We start from the raw sequence: 17166 nt of genomic DNA on the forward strand, positions 1-17166 counted from the left end.
CGCGACTCCGTTCATTTTTATCCTTGGGATCAACAGAATTGTCCTTTTACATCCGTTCCCGATTAAATGCATCCCTTGACTTTGTTTTCGCGAGGCTTTTCTTTCTTTCTGAGCGTGATTTAAATGTTACTTGACAATGTTCTTAAATAGAACTTCGATCGTTTCTTTTTTTTTATTGACCTCCATTTTCTTACGATTGCTTTGCCCTTTTGTTTACAGGACAATATTAACAATGTGTTAAGCGCGTGAATATTTTCAGTGACGTCCGATTAGTTAAGAATGTTTTTAAAAATTGTCTAATCCTAACCGCGATTTTAGCTTTTATCTGATAACACTCTCGAACGGGAACACAAATTTGATCACCTTTTTATACACCATTAGATTGTTCATTTTTGTTTAGAAATTTTTTATAGGACAATTCTAAGGTTGAGTTAACAGATTGTTGATAAAAACACATCATAAGGACGTCGATTTAACCGTTCTTAAATCTTGCAACTTTTCCATCTGTTATAGACGTCCTGCGACTACGTGATCTTATGATAAGCTAATACACATATCTGAGTGATATCATCCTACAAATATTAGCTCCTTGAATGTGGCCTTATCTACGCTATCATAGTTTGCTCTGGAAGATTGAAGTTGGTTGGTCTCGAACTCGTATGAATTGGATATTGATTCACGAAGAGCATTTTATATTATAGTTTTTCAACGATTGGATTCGAGTTTGCTTGCACAGTGTTTCTACATTTACTGTTATCAAATACTGTATCGTATATTGACCTGGCCAACCAAATCTCAATGAAAATCGGCTGTATTATCTCTGTTGATATTTCAGCAGCAAGGAACCTTTTTCCTAAATCTCCATATTTTACTGTTAAATAAAATTTCGATATTAATGACTCCAATATGTGAACAATAGACTAAGTTACTTGGATATAACAGCCTAAAAATCTAACATTCAATTATAAGAGAATAATTATCTTCTCCGTCGCAAAAGATCGATAGACCCCGCTGCCTACCTTTTCAATTAATTAATACCTCTATTTATCTCTTATTCCTCTTCAACGCGTTCAGCGCCGACGATCGACCACGAAAATTCCCACAAAGTCAAAGCAATTTAATTAATTGAACCAAAACTAGAAAGTTATTATTTATCATAATGGATGACATTAGAACTCTTTCGTTTCCGAAATATCCTAGTCGAATTCAATTTGTTCGAATATATTACAATGAAAATGAATTTTCAAAATTGGTGAAAATTTAGTGTCGCCCATGTGTGACCGACGCGGCGGTCGACGTGTTAACTACTATCCTCGACCTCGCAATTTTAAGTTTCACCGGTTCAACGCATCTCTATCGGAAATTGGCTTAAAGATAACCCGAGAAAGAAAAAAAACACCCTTCAGAAACGATTTCAGGGTTCCTTCGTTTCCTTTCGGAAAAAGCGAACCGTGAACGCTTCGAACGATCATATGCAGCCCTGGACAGCCAGCAAAAAGACCATAATCGACCTTCAACAGCCTCGAGAAATGCTCGTTAATACCGTCCGAAATATTCTTCAGATAATTGCTCGAAAATAAGCGAAAGCAAGTGGTAGGTATTACTGCGATTTCTCAATGAAAGCGAACTTTGACAGAGAAAATAAGATCTTTCACGCCAATAAATTGACAACTCGAGCTGTACCTATTATTCTTTAACTTGAATATTTACTTTTCTCAAAATATTAGCATAAATTTCAGTAAAAAGCGTAACGTAAAGAAACCATACGTGCGCATATATTACTACGGTTATGTGTCTATGTCAAGGTGACATAACCCATTTTCTTTTAAATGTGCACACGCGGCTACAATTCCTAGAATCAAGATATTATCACTGTAGCACTTTACAAATTAGGTATAGGTACTCTACGATCAAGCGTAATTCGTATCGGCTCATCGAGAACTGCACTATTATAGGTTAAGGTACGCAGTTCAGTAAAACACCACAGTAATGTGCACACGTAGTTGAAAACTATGTGCGTCAAATACTGTGTTAGTAAATAATATTTGGGAATAGATGATTGTGACAGTGTACGTCGATTTTTTATCAAAGTAATGATTACTTTATCTAAATATAACGCTGAAATGAATAGTTTGTTATTATTTAACAAAATAGAAATTCCTTTCGAATTAGCCTTCACAGCTGCCATTACGGGTATAGTTCATAAGACTCAACGTTTTCATAAGTTTCCGAATATGAAAAATTAATAATTAATAAATTTTTAGAAGATTGCACACTGTAAAATTTTAGATTTTATTACTTTTATAAAATACCGCAGTATTTGGGGCGTATTTAATTCTTCGGCAGTTGCAACGAACGTGTACACGATTATATAATTATTTTGCGTACGATCGATCGGTTAGACTTTCCCCAGCGATAAATATAGGAGTATTCGACAGTATTCGATATATAAAAGCTGAAATGTTTTTGTACCCGAAATTGTTTCGCGAACCAACCGTACGCTGCGGTTTATTCAATTCATGTGCCAACGGGTCCTAGTTTTCGCTATCAAAACGATATCGTCCATAAACACATACGATCGTGTTTTAATTAATGGAAATGCAAGCGTCTACACTGTGCACACTCCGCATAATTGTTTGACGCTTTCAAACCATGTGTCTCTTGTGTATTCCCGATGAAAAACAATTTTTCGACGAGGCAGAAGCATCTTTTTATTCACCAGTGTCTCTCGAAGCGAATCTCCCACATGAAAAGGAATAACAATTGTCGCTCTGTTTAATTAGAAGAAATTAAACGAGAACGATCGTGGCGATTATTTTATGGACGATGCATTCTCCTGGCATTCGTTTAGGCTCATTTTTATGTGCGGCGATTAATTTATATTTATTGGATCATTTGTTGTTGACTGGACTATATAAAGCATTTCATTCCATTCGTTTCCTTTTCTTCCGTTATTATAAAGAGAACGGGAACGCTTTTTATAATATTACGATGTCCGATAAAAACCTTTTACAGAACAAAATTTTATCTCACTGGAATACCAAGTAACTGGAGCATCAAATGAACTTTAAACAACTTCACATATTGCCAGTAAACGCATGTTTATGGTCTTCACGCGAAACAATTCTACCTTGATTGCGACAAAGAGCAGTGAATGACGAATTAAATCGCCCGTCATGTTTCAATTACTTTGTATTTCTCTCATTCACTTTTACCATAATCGTATCACATCGTACGTCTATTGATAATGTTCGCAAGGAGTCATGTTTGAAAAAAGCCTCGCATGAACTACGTCACACGAAATAAGTTCAAACATCCACTTTAGATGAAATCGATGTTGAATTTCGCAATTAGAATGTGTCCCATAAAATTAACGAGCCCATCGATCGTGATTTTCCTGAAGAACAAAACGAAAACCGGTTCATTTACTGAAGATTGACGAACAGTCCAAATTATCGAGGGACACCTCGCTGGCCACATTCCCACGCGTTGTCATTCAGACTAATACCCAACCACACCGCATGCAAATTGTATGTCAAATATATTCAACGTGATTCTGTGATTCAACGATGCATTGGTTACTCCCAGGGCGCACAGATATCGCGTTGCTAAGGCACCCTGACGAACTCCGCCCCCCAACGAGGAAAAAATTTTCTGTGAAAAGCTCGTCCACCGGAATTTTTCGACGCATCGCTCAACTTTTCACGTGCTCCGTTGATGTGATTTCATTCGGTATGGACGACTGGCGAAACGCGGACTTTTTTTACGAAAAATAACAGAGAGTTTATGAACGAGATACAAATGTTTATGATTTATAGTAAGTGTTAACTGCACTCGATAGGATGCAAATTTTAATTAATTTGCATAGGGACTTGATATTCTTCTTTACCTGGTAGGAACCTTGATTAAATAGTAGATTGCATGATAGGTAGCATGAGCTTCCTTTATGACGAAGTTTGCGATCCAAATGATCGAGATATGTAGTAAGCAACGTGTTTTCTTTGCGACAAAGTCCATGACCTATTTACTACAAGCAGATTTTAAATTTTTATGAAAATACTCTTGTTAAACTAATTCACAAAACTTGAATAGAAAAATGTATCTATATGTTTGCCATTGTTATAAATGCACAAAATCTGCAGTTTAAGAGAGAAATTTCGTGCGCCTAAAAATCATATTTCCTCTATTAAACTGCAGGCAATATGAAACACCAAATTTTACCTCCTGCAATGTTTGCCATAAGTGCATAAAGATCCACCCTACGACTTACAGGAAAGCTCAACAGCTCTGTTAGAACATTCAAAGGATTACTTTAACCGGGACTCGCCTACACATTTTCCAATCGATCAATCATCCTTTATCACGCACGAATAATCTTCGCGTGACTCGTAAATCTCCGTGACAGCGAACGAGTCTCGATGATGACTACCTTATCTTCATTCTCTTTATTTCATAGAAAAATAGATCGATTCTGTTTTTCTGGGAATTTTTACGTCTTCGTACGATCCTTTTTCCGCGGTCCATGTGCAAGTGAAATAGACGCGATCGATGGCATATTCTCCATCGTTCCGAGAGACAATTTACATTCGCCAATTTTACCGGTCGCTCCTGTTCCCTCCTCGCAACAGTGCATCGTTCTGTCGCTTATCTTAATCGAGTTCGCTCATCAACAGAGGAAATCTGTACAGAAGTACGCACCGATGGACTTACTGCACGTTTCATCCTGTACAGAACCATCCTATCTTCGAGAAGCTTTAAATCAATTATCCTTCTAAATCATATATATATATATATATATATAAGTCAAGTTTAAATGCCTCTGATCCACTGTGTCCACGTCTCTTTAAAGAATCCTATTCCAGCATTAACGAAAGACATTTTGTTGGCGAAAACATTGGCACCTAATCACCAGAAATTTAGCAGTGACATTAATGAATTAATTCTTGCCATTTTTTTCTCCAGACTTTCTCTTAGGCTCGTAACTTCTGCGAATTTGATTATTTTTGGCAGATAAAATGGATAATGATTCGTGAATACATACGTTATAAGATCCAATAATATTCGTGGAAAAATTTCTGTTTGTTCTTCTACAAAAAATTCTCAAAACATGTTTTTAGTTTAGAGGTACATGATTCTAGAGCGTTGACTTATCCCAAAAGCATTAACTTCAGATTCTTCTGATGAACACATGATTATTTGCAATTACTAATTAACATCTCGATTAACTCGATTAACTTACGCCTACGTTAACGTATAACGTTAAGAACCTGAAGCAATATCGGGAAACAAAAAAATGAAGCACTACGCATAAACTAAATGGTACAAGGGGCAAGGGGTGTCGGTTGCCCGCCCCACCTAGCCTCTTCCAATTTGTTTTGATTCGAGAATTTTGTTTCTTATTGGCTAAGTTATGCGCTGAACAAGAGACGTGATTAGATGAAGAGGGCGACCGGTCCCCCTTGCTCCTCATGTCGATTAGCTTGTGGGTCTTCTCGTTTACCAATAGAAGTGGGTCATAGAAGAATGGGAACTACGGGCGTGCAGGTCAGGCGGAGCAAGTGAAATAACGTCTTTTCTTCCCTGTCGAAACGACTGACTTCTTCTAAGTAACCGAGAGTACATTAATGCCGTTTCTGTGTGTGAAGCTGAATTCAGATTAAATAATAATTATTATCTTGCTACCTTATGTCCTGTGCGAACGAAAAACATTTAACACTAAACCTACCAAGCATTAAAAGTGACTAATAACGTATGTTGTACTATAAGAATGACAAGACTAAATTTATTTGGATATTCCGCTATTTTTATTACAAAGTGTGCATGGATTGAGAAGTTTACTCAATCATTTTCTATAAGAGAATCTTTATAATGTTAACAGTCTCAATATAAAAAATGTGAAACCAGTCAAAATGACGGGCATGCTAGATTTAGTGTTAAATGGCCATTACAGAACCATTCTGACGTGAATATAATTTCCTGATTGTATTAATCTCGAAAGTGTAGATTTTTATACAAAATAAAAATTGTCTACATCAAGTACGAAAACGAAGATATTTCTTTCGTAATAATTTTAGCATCGGTTATTAAGTATTTTTGTTTGTTCATTTTTATCATGTGTCAGCTATTACACAATAGTAAAATGCTGCCACGTGCTTTACTGTTATCCCAATTAAGAAGGACACAGTGACAATCTTAAAACCTCAATTCCAACCTTGACAAATGCACTTCAAGGCAATATAATGTTGTTCTGAGCAATTTTGTATGCACTCGTAACGAAGGCATATTCACTTTCCATCTCAGACAACTTGTCCTCGAGAGTCCTTGACACTTTCAGAGGCACATCCTGCGAGACCAAGCGAATCGACCACGTCCACGCGGAGAAAGTTAAATGAAAAAACTAGGTCCCCTTCACGCGCGGATGGCTACACCTAGAGGGATGACAGTGGATGATTCAAGGACTCGCGGTGGTCCTGAAGGGAGCAGGAAAAAAGTATCGAGGGTAAGGAGACGATCCCACGGAGTAGGTTGATCTTCATAAACTCTTTGAAAAGAGAGTTAGTCGCGCGTGTAAGCGAGTTTTATTCGTTTCCATGGAAATTCTCAAGATTCTTCTCTGCCGCTTCAAACTTCGTCTTCATTAAGGACCCTCGCGCCCTCGTTACTGGACGCCTTCTCCTGTTGAAGTTTCGTCAATAGCCTCTTCGCCGTCTGCGTTATCTGGAGATACACAGAAGCCTAGCATTAAGGAATTTGTACCTTCTTATCTCGACGACTCTAAAATTGATTTTCCTTCTATTCTATGTACTTTCTGATCCGAAGAATTAATTAAATAGTTTTATATATGAGGACTCTAGAGCGTATTCTCTTTATGTTCTATACATATTCTGATTTTAAACATTAAATAATTTTATATATTGCTAGAAATACTTAGCCACGGTTTCTAGCTTCTACCATTTTCTACCCCATATTCATGTACATAAAATTTCCTAGAAGACCTACTGATTTTCAGGTCTCTAGGGTACATCTATTTGTGCTTTACACGCTTTCTAATCCTAAGAATTCAACGACTAATACATCCGTAGAATGATTTAGCTACTACCTAGTAGATTTTACCTATTATTTCTTAACATACGCGTCTGCATAAAACTTGCTAGAAAAAAAAATATGATGACGTAATTACACTTTTGCCAAATATAAAATTAAAAAGAATCAAGGTTCTCGCAAGCTTTCCAGAGACTTACCTGCTGATCCACGTCTAAAACAGCAGTGATGTCGTTGAGGGCAGTCAAGAGTTCGGTAGCAATGCTCCTTTTTTCCACTGCGTCCAGGACAATCGCATAATTAATTAGTACAAGTGGATCCTGGGGCGAGAGCGCGTGCGCCTTCTGCAGGACCTTTTCAGCGCCTTCCAGATCGTCGAGTCGTTTCAATGCGACTGCAACAACCATGATAACGATTAAGCACGTAGTCGACGTAGGTGTGCTGTTCGAGTGCCGAAAGGAGGGAAGGCGCAGACGATACGATTAGAATTTCCTATGCGACAATGACATAGTGGACTATCCGCATCGGCGATCCCGCTATCCTCTTTCTTGCGAACAAGACGGAGACATATTGCGATGGCCGACGGAACTTGCGGCGCCGTAACGACAGAAAAACAGGACAAATTGCGGGCCGTCCATGGTCGGAGAAAAAACCGTGCGCCGATGGCTGTCGTTATAAATAACTTCGTGACTCTGAGCCTGATCTTTCTCTTCGTTTCGTATTATAGACGTCTGCCTGCTACATTGCTTCCGTTGGTATTTAAGAAATTCTTCGGGTGTAGCGGCTAGAAATTGAAGGTAAAATATCCTTAATGACTTGTTAACCGAACAGGAACTTGGTTTTTGGTAATGTTACCTAGGGTAATCACAGTAAAGCATGATCGATGAGTTCATAGCATATACATCTGACCTATGGTAGTTAAACTAGCCCACTTTCCAAAACATCGTGGAGTTGAGTGAAGTTAGACAGATAAAATTTACCCTAGGACACCCGCTAGAATCGGAGTTTAAGTCGTATCTATCACTCATATTGCCGGTGCTTTCGCTTTTAATTAAATTAACTGCACTAGCCATCCATAATCATTTGGACACTTAAAACGTTCTTATTACTGAATACGAAGAGCGTGTATGTATTTATCAATGAAACGAGGAATCCTTACAATAGCACAGACTCCGTTGATCCGTGTAAAGAAATCAACTCGATCCGATAATTAGAATAACAATTCTTAAGTACAGACTATTTTCTGAACTCGGAAGAAGAAAACTACAAAATCAGGAAAATAATGCGCTTGAACAACTGCTCGTTATACTTGATTTTAAACGAGATCCTTGACCAAATTAACATAGATCAATCCCTATATCATCTACGCATCACTTTCGTTTCTAGATAATGAATCATTTACAAGTATGTAACCACATTTGTGAGGCCTGTTCCAATGAAATCACCGACGCGGTGCCTAACTGCTCAAATGTTTACTAACGGCAAATACCAAATCCCGAAGTCAATCAAAATACGTTGCACAACTCCGCTATGCAATGATGGCTGCAGCGGCCAGAAGTTGCACATGCAAAGGACACCGTGGGCTTCTATCGTATCGAATCTTCGGCTGCCTCCTGCCCCTTTTCGGTCGACCGAAAATCAATCGAAGTACACGTTCGCCTTACGTCCTAGCAGAAGATACGGCATAGGGTTCTTGGGATCCGCGCTGACCGCCGCGCACAGATAAATAGCAGCTGAGGCTGGCTGTCCGGTGGTCAGCAATACCATGCCGAGATTATAGGCGGGCATGAAGGCCAACGGGTTCAGATAGTGGGCCCTCTTCAAGCATGTAATTGCCTGTAAGTAAATTAGAATGTTAAACCGATTTTGTCCGGTAATTGGCGCACGATACCAGTAATTAATGATCCTCGCGTGAATCGCGTGGGTCAGTCGTCGAGCACGTAAATGCACGCAATTATCTGATCTCCTCTGTTAATAAATCGGGATTGCGAGTCGTTTCGATTATGCAAAACGGGGCGAATCGATTATTATCAGACGACCGCGGGTCGGACGATAAAAACGGGCCTGTCAAAGGAGCCGAGCGGAACGCGTGACCTGGCAACCCTAGTTTTTCTTATCCCCGTGCCCCCACCCCCCACCCCCATAAGGTCCGTGAGTTCTTCTTATCAGCGACAAGGTAGCTAAAGCCGAGCTTCGAGCTTAATCCACTTAACTTCGGAATCTTAGCTCGCTAACGCGTAACCACGTTCTACGGAATGACAACGGACTGGATTAAGGAAGTTCAGGCACGCACCCCTGCATTCCCAAAGCGGATCCACGGTTCGCAAACGATCCCTTTACCGTTCACGGTGGTCCAGAAACTCGGCAAAGTTGACACAGTTCTGTTTTTCTATCGGGCAAAATGATTACACGGATCTATTTGAACTGTTAGATCAATATCTCATTACTGAACGAAACTATGCTCTGTGCGACAGCACTTAGAACACGTTCGTGACCATCTTTTGATACAAGTGTCTCGTTTCAAACAAGTTCAAACAAAAGTATACCGACTCACACATTTGCAAAATATGTGTGAAAGTAAGTTCTAAACAATTTATGATAAAATAGAACTTCCGTATTTTGCAATTCAGAATGATGCATTCCAGCTGCATCATGCAAAATGAACTTTCGCCTTCAGAATACACGCCCTAGGATAATAAATGGAGAATCTATTGTCAACGTTCTCAGGTTTCCGATCCACCGAAAAACCTTATTACGATGCTGGAAATATTTAATCACGCTTCGCAATTTAATTCTATCCATCGTGCCGCCTCGACTCGATCGAACGGATGTTTTTCTCGGTAATTGGCGCAAGAAGGACCACTTTGTCGGAGACGCTGCTTCGACTCTTTGAGATAGTTGGAAAGAAGCAATCAGTTCGATGCAAATGCCTCGATCGGTCCGCTGGCATCCTCGTTCACGGATGCTTGTCAATCATGCTGACTGATCCGTGATTAAATGTTATCGACGCTATCGAGAAACACTGAACAGTACTCGAAGCTTCGCTGTCATAGATTCATTTCTTCCTGTCTCAATTATGACAACTTATATAACATCTGGACACGAGTGACTCGTGGCTTATAATTAATCGGTTATTTATGTAGCTACTTTTTCAAGCGACTCAAGAAAAGTCGTCCTTCCTTGAGATTAATCGACTTATTGCAGGAAAACAGTTCTGAAGAATCTGAACAATCTCTTTCCTGTCGTAGAATCTCTTCAGATTTTCTGGTTGCACGACTCGATGATACCCTTGCTCGAGAAGACGTGCTTGCTCGAAAACGCTATGTTTTCTTCAATATTTGCACTTGATTAGCCGTTCTATGTATTTACAGCTAATTCTATTATTAACGAACCCAATGAACTCTTTTGAAATCGCTTTCTCTAATCGAAAGGATGTTGTAGCGAGTACTTAAAAGAAATTTCGATAGAATCGGTGCTGTTTAGCACAATGTAATCGTCTTCTTCGGGTGAACTACACTTCCAATTAGAGGAACCTCTGGCAAGTAATTTACGTCACCGATCCTCTCCTAGTTCGGCAGCATATTGCAGCCGATGCAGCAACTGCATGCTTCTATCTTGTCGCCTAATCGAGTTCCTCCAGAACGCAAGTGTGTCCCGGCCGTCATTCTGAGACGGGGCCGCGCGTGCATCGTCCTCTTTAATGGACTTTAAATTAATTAACGTCATTAAATTCAAAGCAGTGTCTTCTTGTCGTGTATAAAGAACAAGCTTATTCGACCACTACTATTATTCGGTCATTTTCAACAATTTTACTCATTCTTTATACAGATTACTTTAATTGAACTAAGATTATTCAACATAAGCGTCGTACATCAATAATCAAAAGACGATTTTAACAGATCCTCCTGGATGAGAATCACTGGCAATGCCTCATATAACTGTTTTATTTTTTCAGTGCAAAATGGACACTCTGTTGTAGTTTCTTCTAATGGCTTCTGCACGAAAAATGTCTGCTCCATCGCAGACAAAATCCATTCGGATTTTGAGATGTTTCTAACATAATTTACAATTTCGAGGATAAGTTGTAGATTGTACATTTTATGCATATATGCAATTTTATTTTGCACAAAAATAATGATTAAATTCTTTTTGTATTTAAACAAATGGAATGACGATGGAAAATAAATTAAAAATTTGACTCTATCTATGTCTATCATTAAACAATTTGCGTTTGAGAAAATCCATGCTTTAGGGCTGTCAAAGGTAGCCAACCCGATGTTAAAAATGGGAGGATAAGGTGTGCCCAACGACTATGTAGCCAATCACGTCCATTATGGGATACTAACGGCGACGAACTTCTGTTTCCCATAGAAACACATTCCCACGTTGTTCCACAAGGCGTGCGATTCCGGGATCGATTGTGCCGCCAGCTTGTACTTAGAAAGCGCCACATCGTACTCCTGGTGATTCTAAAGTACAGAATGAATATTTTAGCAACATTATTTTAGCAATACTAACTCGCCGTGTTCAGAACGTGCTCATTACCAAAAAAGAAAATTGAGTTTGTAATGACGCGAAGAACAAATATTCAATGCGCTGCTTTCGAAATTGATTTCACGTTGAAAGGCTCCAATTACATCAGTTGCTTTTAATATTGTTCTATTAATCAGCCCTTTACACGCTGGAAATTAACCGCTTGATATACCATTTTCTTCGCAGTTACTGCGGTTAGAAATTTTTCGATTGCAATAATTTCTTAGAGGAGAAAGAAAATTGATGCTTATTGTGTGTGTGTGTGTGTGTGCCTAAATTTACTTAAATGCTTAAATATTGATGACAGGAGATTAAAATTTTATTCCAATTTTAAACGACAGAATAACATCTATACTCGATAAGTTATTACTAGAAATGTGTATGGGTTTAATATTATAGGAAAAATGATATTATAAAATGATTTTTGAAACCTTTACGAAAGCGATACTTTTACGTATCTCATGTTCCACGTGTTGTTTATACATCGAAAAAATGGTTTCGGGTTCGAAAATTCGATGAAAAGCGATTGCACTGCAGCACATCGAACAATCCATTAAACCCATTAGACAGCAACCGCACAACCAATTTTCGGGTGGGAAACTATCGATAACATCAAATTTAGCTAATGCACTATTTCAATACACTTTGCGGAATACTTGTTACTCGTAGCATTGGCGTGTGCTTGCAACTGTTCCACCGCCGAAATCAATATTTTAAAACAGAATTTCTGCTGTTATTTTAGGACGTATGTAACGATGTTGTTTTTTAATGTAGGGGACGGAGTACTTCACTGAACAAGCTATTGGATCGAATCTATTAAATGGAACCACAATTAGTGTGTGCAATTATGGCATGCAATGTGTGCAATGGCATGCACAGATTTATAACATGTAAAGAAACATGTAAATTGGCTGGGACCAATAATATTCTATATTTTATTTTTATAATGAGGAACGTTTCTTTCTTTTTTTTTAGTTGAAAAAGAAAATTTTTCTCAAATTCTAATTGTTATAGAGCAACGTATCGAAAATGAGAATCTGCATGAAAATCCACTTTCTACTTGCTTGAAACCTAAAGAAATTATTTTACCAAGACCATACATTTTCATCGACTCTGGTTTTCCTTCAAACCATGTATATATGAATCCTTCGCCTTTTTTACTTTTTCATCATTTTGACTCTTATGTTGGCAACCAAATGTGCAAGTAATTTGAAGACTTTAGGAAGGTGTGCAAAAAAAAGATATTCAAAATGGATCTATTTTTAAAAGAGAACAAGGACATTTTTTTAAGAAATTATAATAGACAGACAATCTGGTACTCGGTTGACAACATAAGGATTAACATATTTACAAAATCGGCGAACAGTTCGCAACGATTCCAGCTCAAAGGTAAGAACACGAATAAGACATGGTTGCGACTTCGATATTCGCTCTCGATCGGAAGTGTATGTATCGCATCGCTCGAAATTGAGGGTGGGATGAGTGAATGATCGTGTTACACGCGGAAACAATTTCTCTTTCCTTTGGAAATGTTTCGTGCTCGGCATACCGTACGATCCACACGCTCACCTGGATTACGTAGGCGACCGGCAGGATCGCTTTGGTGCAATTCGGGGAATGAGCGAGTGCGGTCCCGAATTGCTGGAACGCCCGTTGAACGTCTCCGGTTTTAAGGTAGAGCAGACCCAATTCGCTCGCGGCCTCGATGCACTCGGGATTCTCGCTGAAATCTCAGGAAAATCGGTCGGGAAATTTGTGACACGCGATGCCCGAGCAGTTTCGATTACCGGTATTAGCTGATTCAAATTTTTCGCACAGTTTTCATGCCACGGAACAATTCCGTGCAATCGCTAATCTTCCCTACAGCTAAAACGAGAAGTTTCTCGTTTTTTAAACCGTTAAAGTGAATTGAACAATTTCGAATTCTTGGAAAAATACTTGTCAATTTATTTTGTTGGTGAATATCAAATTGTTGCTCCGCGTGTAGGATAATGAAAATGTATTTAATTTACCATTTCACTTTATCGAAACAATTTCCATTATATGTATAATAGACGCCTGCGCTGTAAATAACGAGATTTATTAAAGAAAATTAATTCTTTAATTAATTCAATCATGCTCTCTATGCTACATTTTATTACAATTTCATATCCACCAACACAACAATTATATTACCACTGTATGTTCAACACAACAAATCTCCTAGAAATTTAGATTCATTATAATACAGAACAGAGCGTTCATAGTGTTCCTTAACTTCCCTTTCCACGAAAACTAATGGTGATAGCTAAAGACGAAGTTCATGAAGTTTCCTTAAAAATATTCTATCAAAACGAACAAATATTTCTGCTTCTCGTTGTCTCCTTTGAAGGGGAACTAGAATTTTGAATTGTCAGAAGGTAGTCAAGCTCGAGCGACATTTAAATTTCCATTCATTGGCATCTGAGGTTGCCAATCAACAAATGCCATCTGAGGTTGCCAATCATCAAAGAAGCCGGGAAACCGCGATGGTAATCACCGCTGAGACAAATTATCTGCCGAACGTCATTTCTGTTCGCTCAACAAGTTCTTTTAACCCGCGGCCCGGCGACGAGAAATGAGAAGCAGAAACATAATACGGTGGAACTCGGGTCGTAATGTCGTAAACAAGATCATCCGAGCCGACGCGGTGGCTGCAGGAAATTAAATCCGCGCGTGCAAGATTCCTGCGCGAGGTCAAGCGCGCGTTAATCGCAGAATACATTAAAACGAAAACGAACTACAATCTCTCGTCTCTTCTCCTGGTCAGCTACTACCTAAGAGCCGCAGCGTAAGCGTTCCGGGCCTCGGTAACATGATCCTCCAGAAGGTAGACCCGGGCTAAAGCAATATACGGTGACTCGTCCTTAGTTAGCTCCATCGATTTCTTCAAATGCCTTTTTGCTTCGTGCAACTCATTCAGCTTGACATAACACTCCCCTGAAGAAAAGAGAATAGGATGAAACATGCTACACGACTGTCAAGTCCGCTTCAAAGACCTACGATCTACAGAATGGTCCATCGATGATGCCACCGACGAGAATGTTTTCCCGTTGCTAAACGAATGCTATTATATTTTTATGCAGCTTTTCGAACACAGAGCTTCGGGAACAATCTAAAGAGGACCGTATTGATTTTAGCCTAAAGATGAGTTCTTAAAACTTTCATCGCTTAACAATTTTTCTACCAACTGCAAATCAATAGAATTTTCAACAACTGTATTATCTTTTCAATAGATATATCTATTTTCAAAAGATTTTCAAAATCTATTGAATAACAGTAAGTAAGCAAATATAAACTAAAGAAGCTTGAAATATTTTTCATTTTCCACTTAATGCCCTGCATTTCCCATGAGTTTCTGTATCATTTTCAAGTGGCCTAAATTACCGTACAGTCAATTAAATATAAATATGCGGTCAGAATGATGATAATATTAATTAATTCATGCAGAACCTAATTGTAGATGGATAATACTTGGATAAAACGAACTCTGCTCATTTATATGATGTGCGTATAAATTTCATATCAATATGCACGGTTTAATTTCATGCATGAAAATACGTGCATCTTGATGAACCATCCTGTACGTTTTGCTCTGGTTAACAGCCTTGCCTAGGTTCAGATAAATTTCCCAGTCTGGTATATTGGATATCCTCTCAGCTTCTAGATACGCGTCGATTGCTCGTTTATGGCTGCCCATTATCAAACTGTAGATAACAATGTATTATTAGCAGCATGTCGTGTCAAAGAGATTAACACTAGTATAGAGAACATTATTTTTTAACTATACAATATTCGTTTTAATATAAAAAACTGTCTCCAGAAATTACGATAAAGTTTTATACTCAAGGGTAAATTAAGATCACAATATATGTAGTTATACGGTAAGTTCTCCCTAAATGACGCGTAGATTGCGCACAAAAATTAATAATTTGAGAAGTGGAAATACGATTATTCGAGCCTCCCAGCTCGTTTTTATAATTATTGATAATCGGTAACTGAAAAAACGAGCCGCAAAGCTCGAATAATCGTATCTCTTTTTTCCCAAATTGTCCATTTTTGCGCGCAATCTGAGCGCGAATTAGAAAGAAATATTACTGTACTTAGCTAATAAACTTCTGTATAACCAAAATTTATGTAATTTATGGAAATAAGTTGAAAATTACGAATAAGTGAACGTGTTGAAAAAGGAACGCGTATCGTCAGAATTGTAAATTTTGTAAATTAAATTAAAGCTTTATGAATGCAGAATCAATCAGAAAAAGAAGATTGATATATAATTCCTCAGACATTTAACTAACTGAAGAAACAACAGTTTTACGATTTAAGTAAAATTTTAAAAATCGATTTTTGACCGCGCTTTCTGGTCAAACACTGTGCAGCATGTAAATAACAATCCAATTAGATTAAGTACCGCTCGGCAATGCCTGAATCCAATTTAATCTCCATCACGTTGCTGGAATGTCATTCTCCTTACTTACAGTGACTTGGCAATCTGCTTGACAGTATTAACGTTCGTTGAATTGACGGTGTACGCTGCCTGAAAACAGTTCAACGAGTCCTGAACTTTTCCTTCCCTCCTGAGGATCAACCCCTGCACAAAAACCAGAAAGAACGCGTAGTTTGAATATTTTAGATTTTCATCTAGCGTGAACATTTTTCATACTTTCAAATAATTCGCATATTCATTGTGTCCGTTTGAATTTAGTAGCTCCTGGTCGATCAAGATCTTGCAGGTTTTATACTCGTGCCGCGTATAATGGCGATGCAGCAACCAATTGTTGCATTCTATGGCTGGCACTTCCGGTGCTGATCCAACAAATCAGAATAATTATTATTTGCCTACGTTGTAGTTAATCAATAATTAACTTGTCTGGTATCTTTGTATTTATAAAAGTTAATAGTATAATAATAATAATAAATTTTGGCGTAGTTTACGATAGTTTTCACGATTTCTATTTCAAAACCGGAAGTGGTGGAATCCGCGATTATCGATCAGATGTTTCGATACGATATCAACGGGTACTATACGAATTCTCAAAAATGATTTCATCGTCGTCTCATAAACAAATTCTTATCTTTTATCAGCCTTGAATTTAAACCCATTTTTAATCCAGCATTGTCAATCAAACTTTTAAGCATATATATGCGCTCGATCGTTTCGCATATTACGCGAGAACCAAAAGAAAAACACCTTTCTTCCCTTTGTCGTTTCTGAGCCGTTGCGAAACTGTCATTTGTTGTTGAATCCGACCATTGCTAAGGATATTGTTTGCCATTGTTAGAACACTAAAACAACGTCACGTAACCTTCCCGAACTGCATTGTTGCAGTAGTAACATGACATTAGTGGGTATGTGTTGCTGTTCTTTGCCATGACAACCATTGCGTTAAGCCCCTTTCACAACCCGACCATCTAATTAATTTTCTCGATTCAAAATTATGACGAGATAAATATTTAGGCATCTAGTACGATACTTATCTGGGCTAACTCAACCTACAGCATGTACATTAACTCAAGGTCTAACTTTCTGCACATCTTTTGGTGCCCGCTTATTTTCCTAATCTATTTAGG

The 17166-nt window shown here is 38.2% G+C and overlaps 1 protein-coding gene and 1 long non-coding RNA gene across 3 annotated transcripts; one reads left to right on the plus strand and one right to left on the minus strand.

The window, feature by feature from the left end:
* Window positions 1-6555: 6555 nt before the first annotated feature.
* On the minus strand, window positions 6556-16946 carry BBS4 (Bardet-Biedl syndrome 4). Of its 2 annotated transcripts, none has more exons than XM_033468453.2 (10): window positions 16787-16946; window positions 16259-16401; window positions 16074-16186; window positions 15205-15299; window positions 14370-14532; window positions 13144-13297; window positions 11388-11510; window positions 8706-8877; window positions 7242-7435; window positions 6556-6717 (listed from the first exon to the last, which is right to left on the minus strand). In XM_033468453.2, the coding sequence occupies exons 1-10, from the start codon at window positions 16869-16871 to the stop codon at window positions 6622-6624; spliced, it is 1338 nt and encodes a 445-aa protein (XP_033324344.1). In that variant the 5' UTR covers window positions 16872-16946; the 3' UTR covers window positions 6556-6621. The 2 variants fall into 2 exon arrangements, with proteins under 2 accessions (XP_033324344.1, XP_076374734.1); XM_076518619.1 differs by lacking the exon at window positions 6556-6717 and adding an exon at window positions 7109-7150.
* LOC143258794 (uncharacterized) lies at window positions 7724-8854 on the plus strand. Its single transcript, XR_013032662.1, has 2 exons — window positions 7724-7838; window positions 8428-8854. It is a non-coding gene; the product is annotated as an uncharacterized LOC143258794 (long non-coding RNA).
* Window positions 16947-17166: the final 220 nt, after the last annotated feature.

Source organism: Megalopta genalis, chromosome 2, assembly GCF_051020955.1.
Source record: "Megalopta genalis isolate 19385.01 chromosome 2, iyMegGena1_principal, whole genome shotgun sequence".
In the NCBI taxonomy this organism is placed as follows: domain Eukaryota; kingdom Metazoa; phylum Arthropoda; class Insecta; order Hymenoptera; family Halictidae; genus Megalopta; species Megalopta genalis.

Excerpts from the sequence above, each read along its gene's own strand:
- BBS4 (XM_033468453.2), bottom strand. The coding sequence starts at position 16,871 with ATGGCAAACAATATCCTTAGCAATGGTCGGATTCAACAACAAATGACA. Across the intron at positions 16,187-16,258 it reads AATATGCGAATTATTTGAAA|GGGTTGATCCTCAGGAGGGA; the intron begins GTATGAAAAATG and ends GTTTTTGTGCAG. Across the intron at positions 13,298-14,369 it reads GCTTACGCTGCGGCTCTTAG|CGAGAATCCCGAGTGCATCG; the intron begins GTAGTAGCTGAC and ends CTGAGATTTCAG.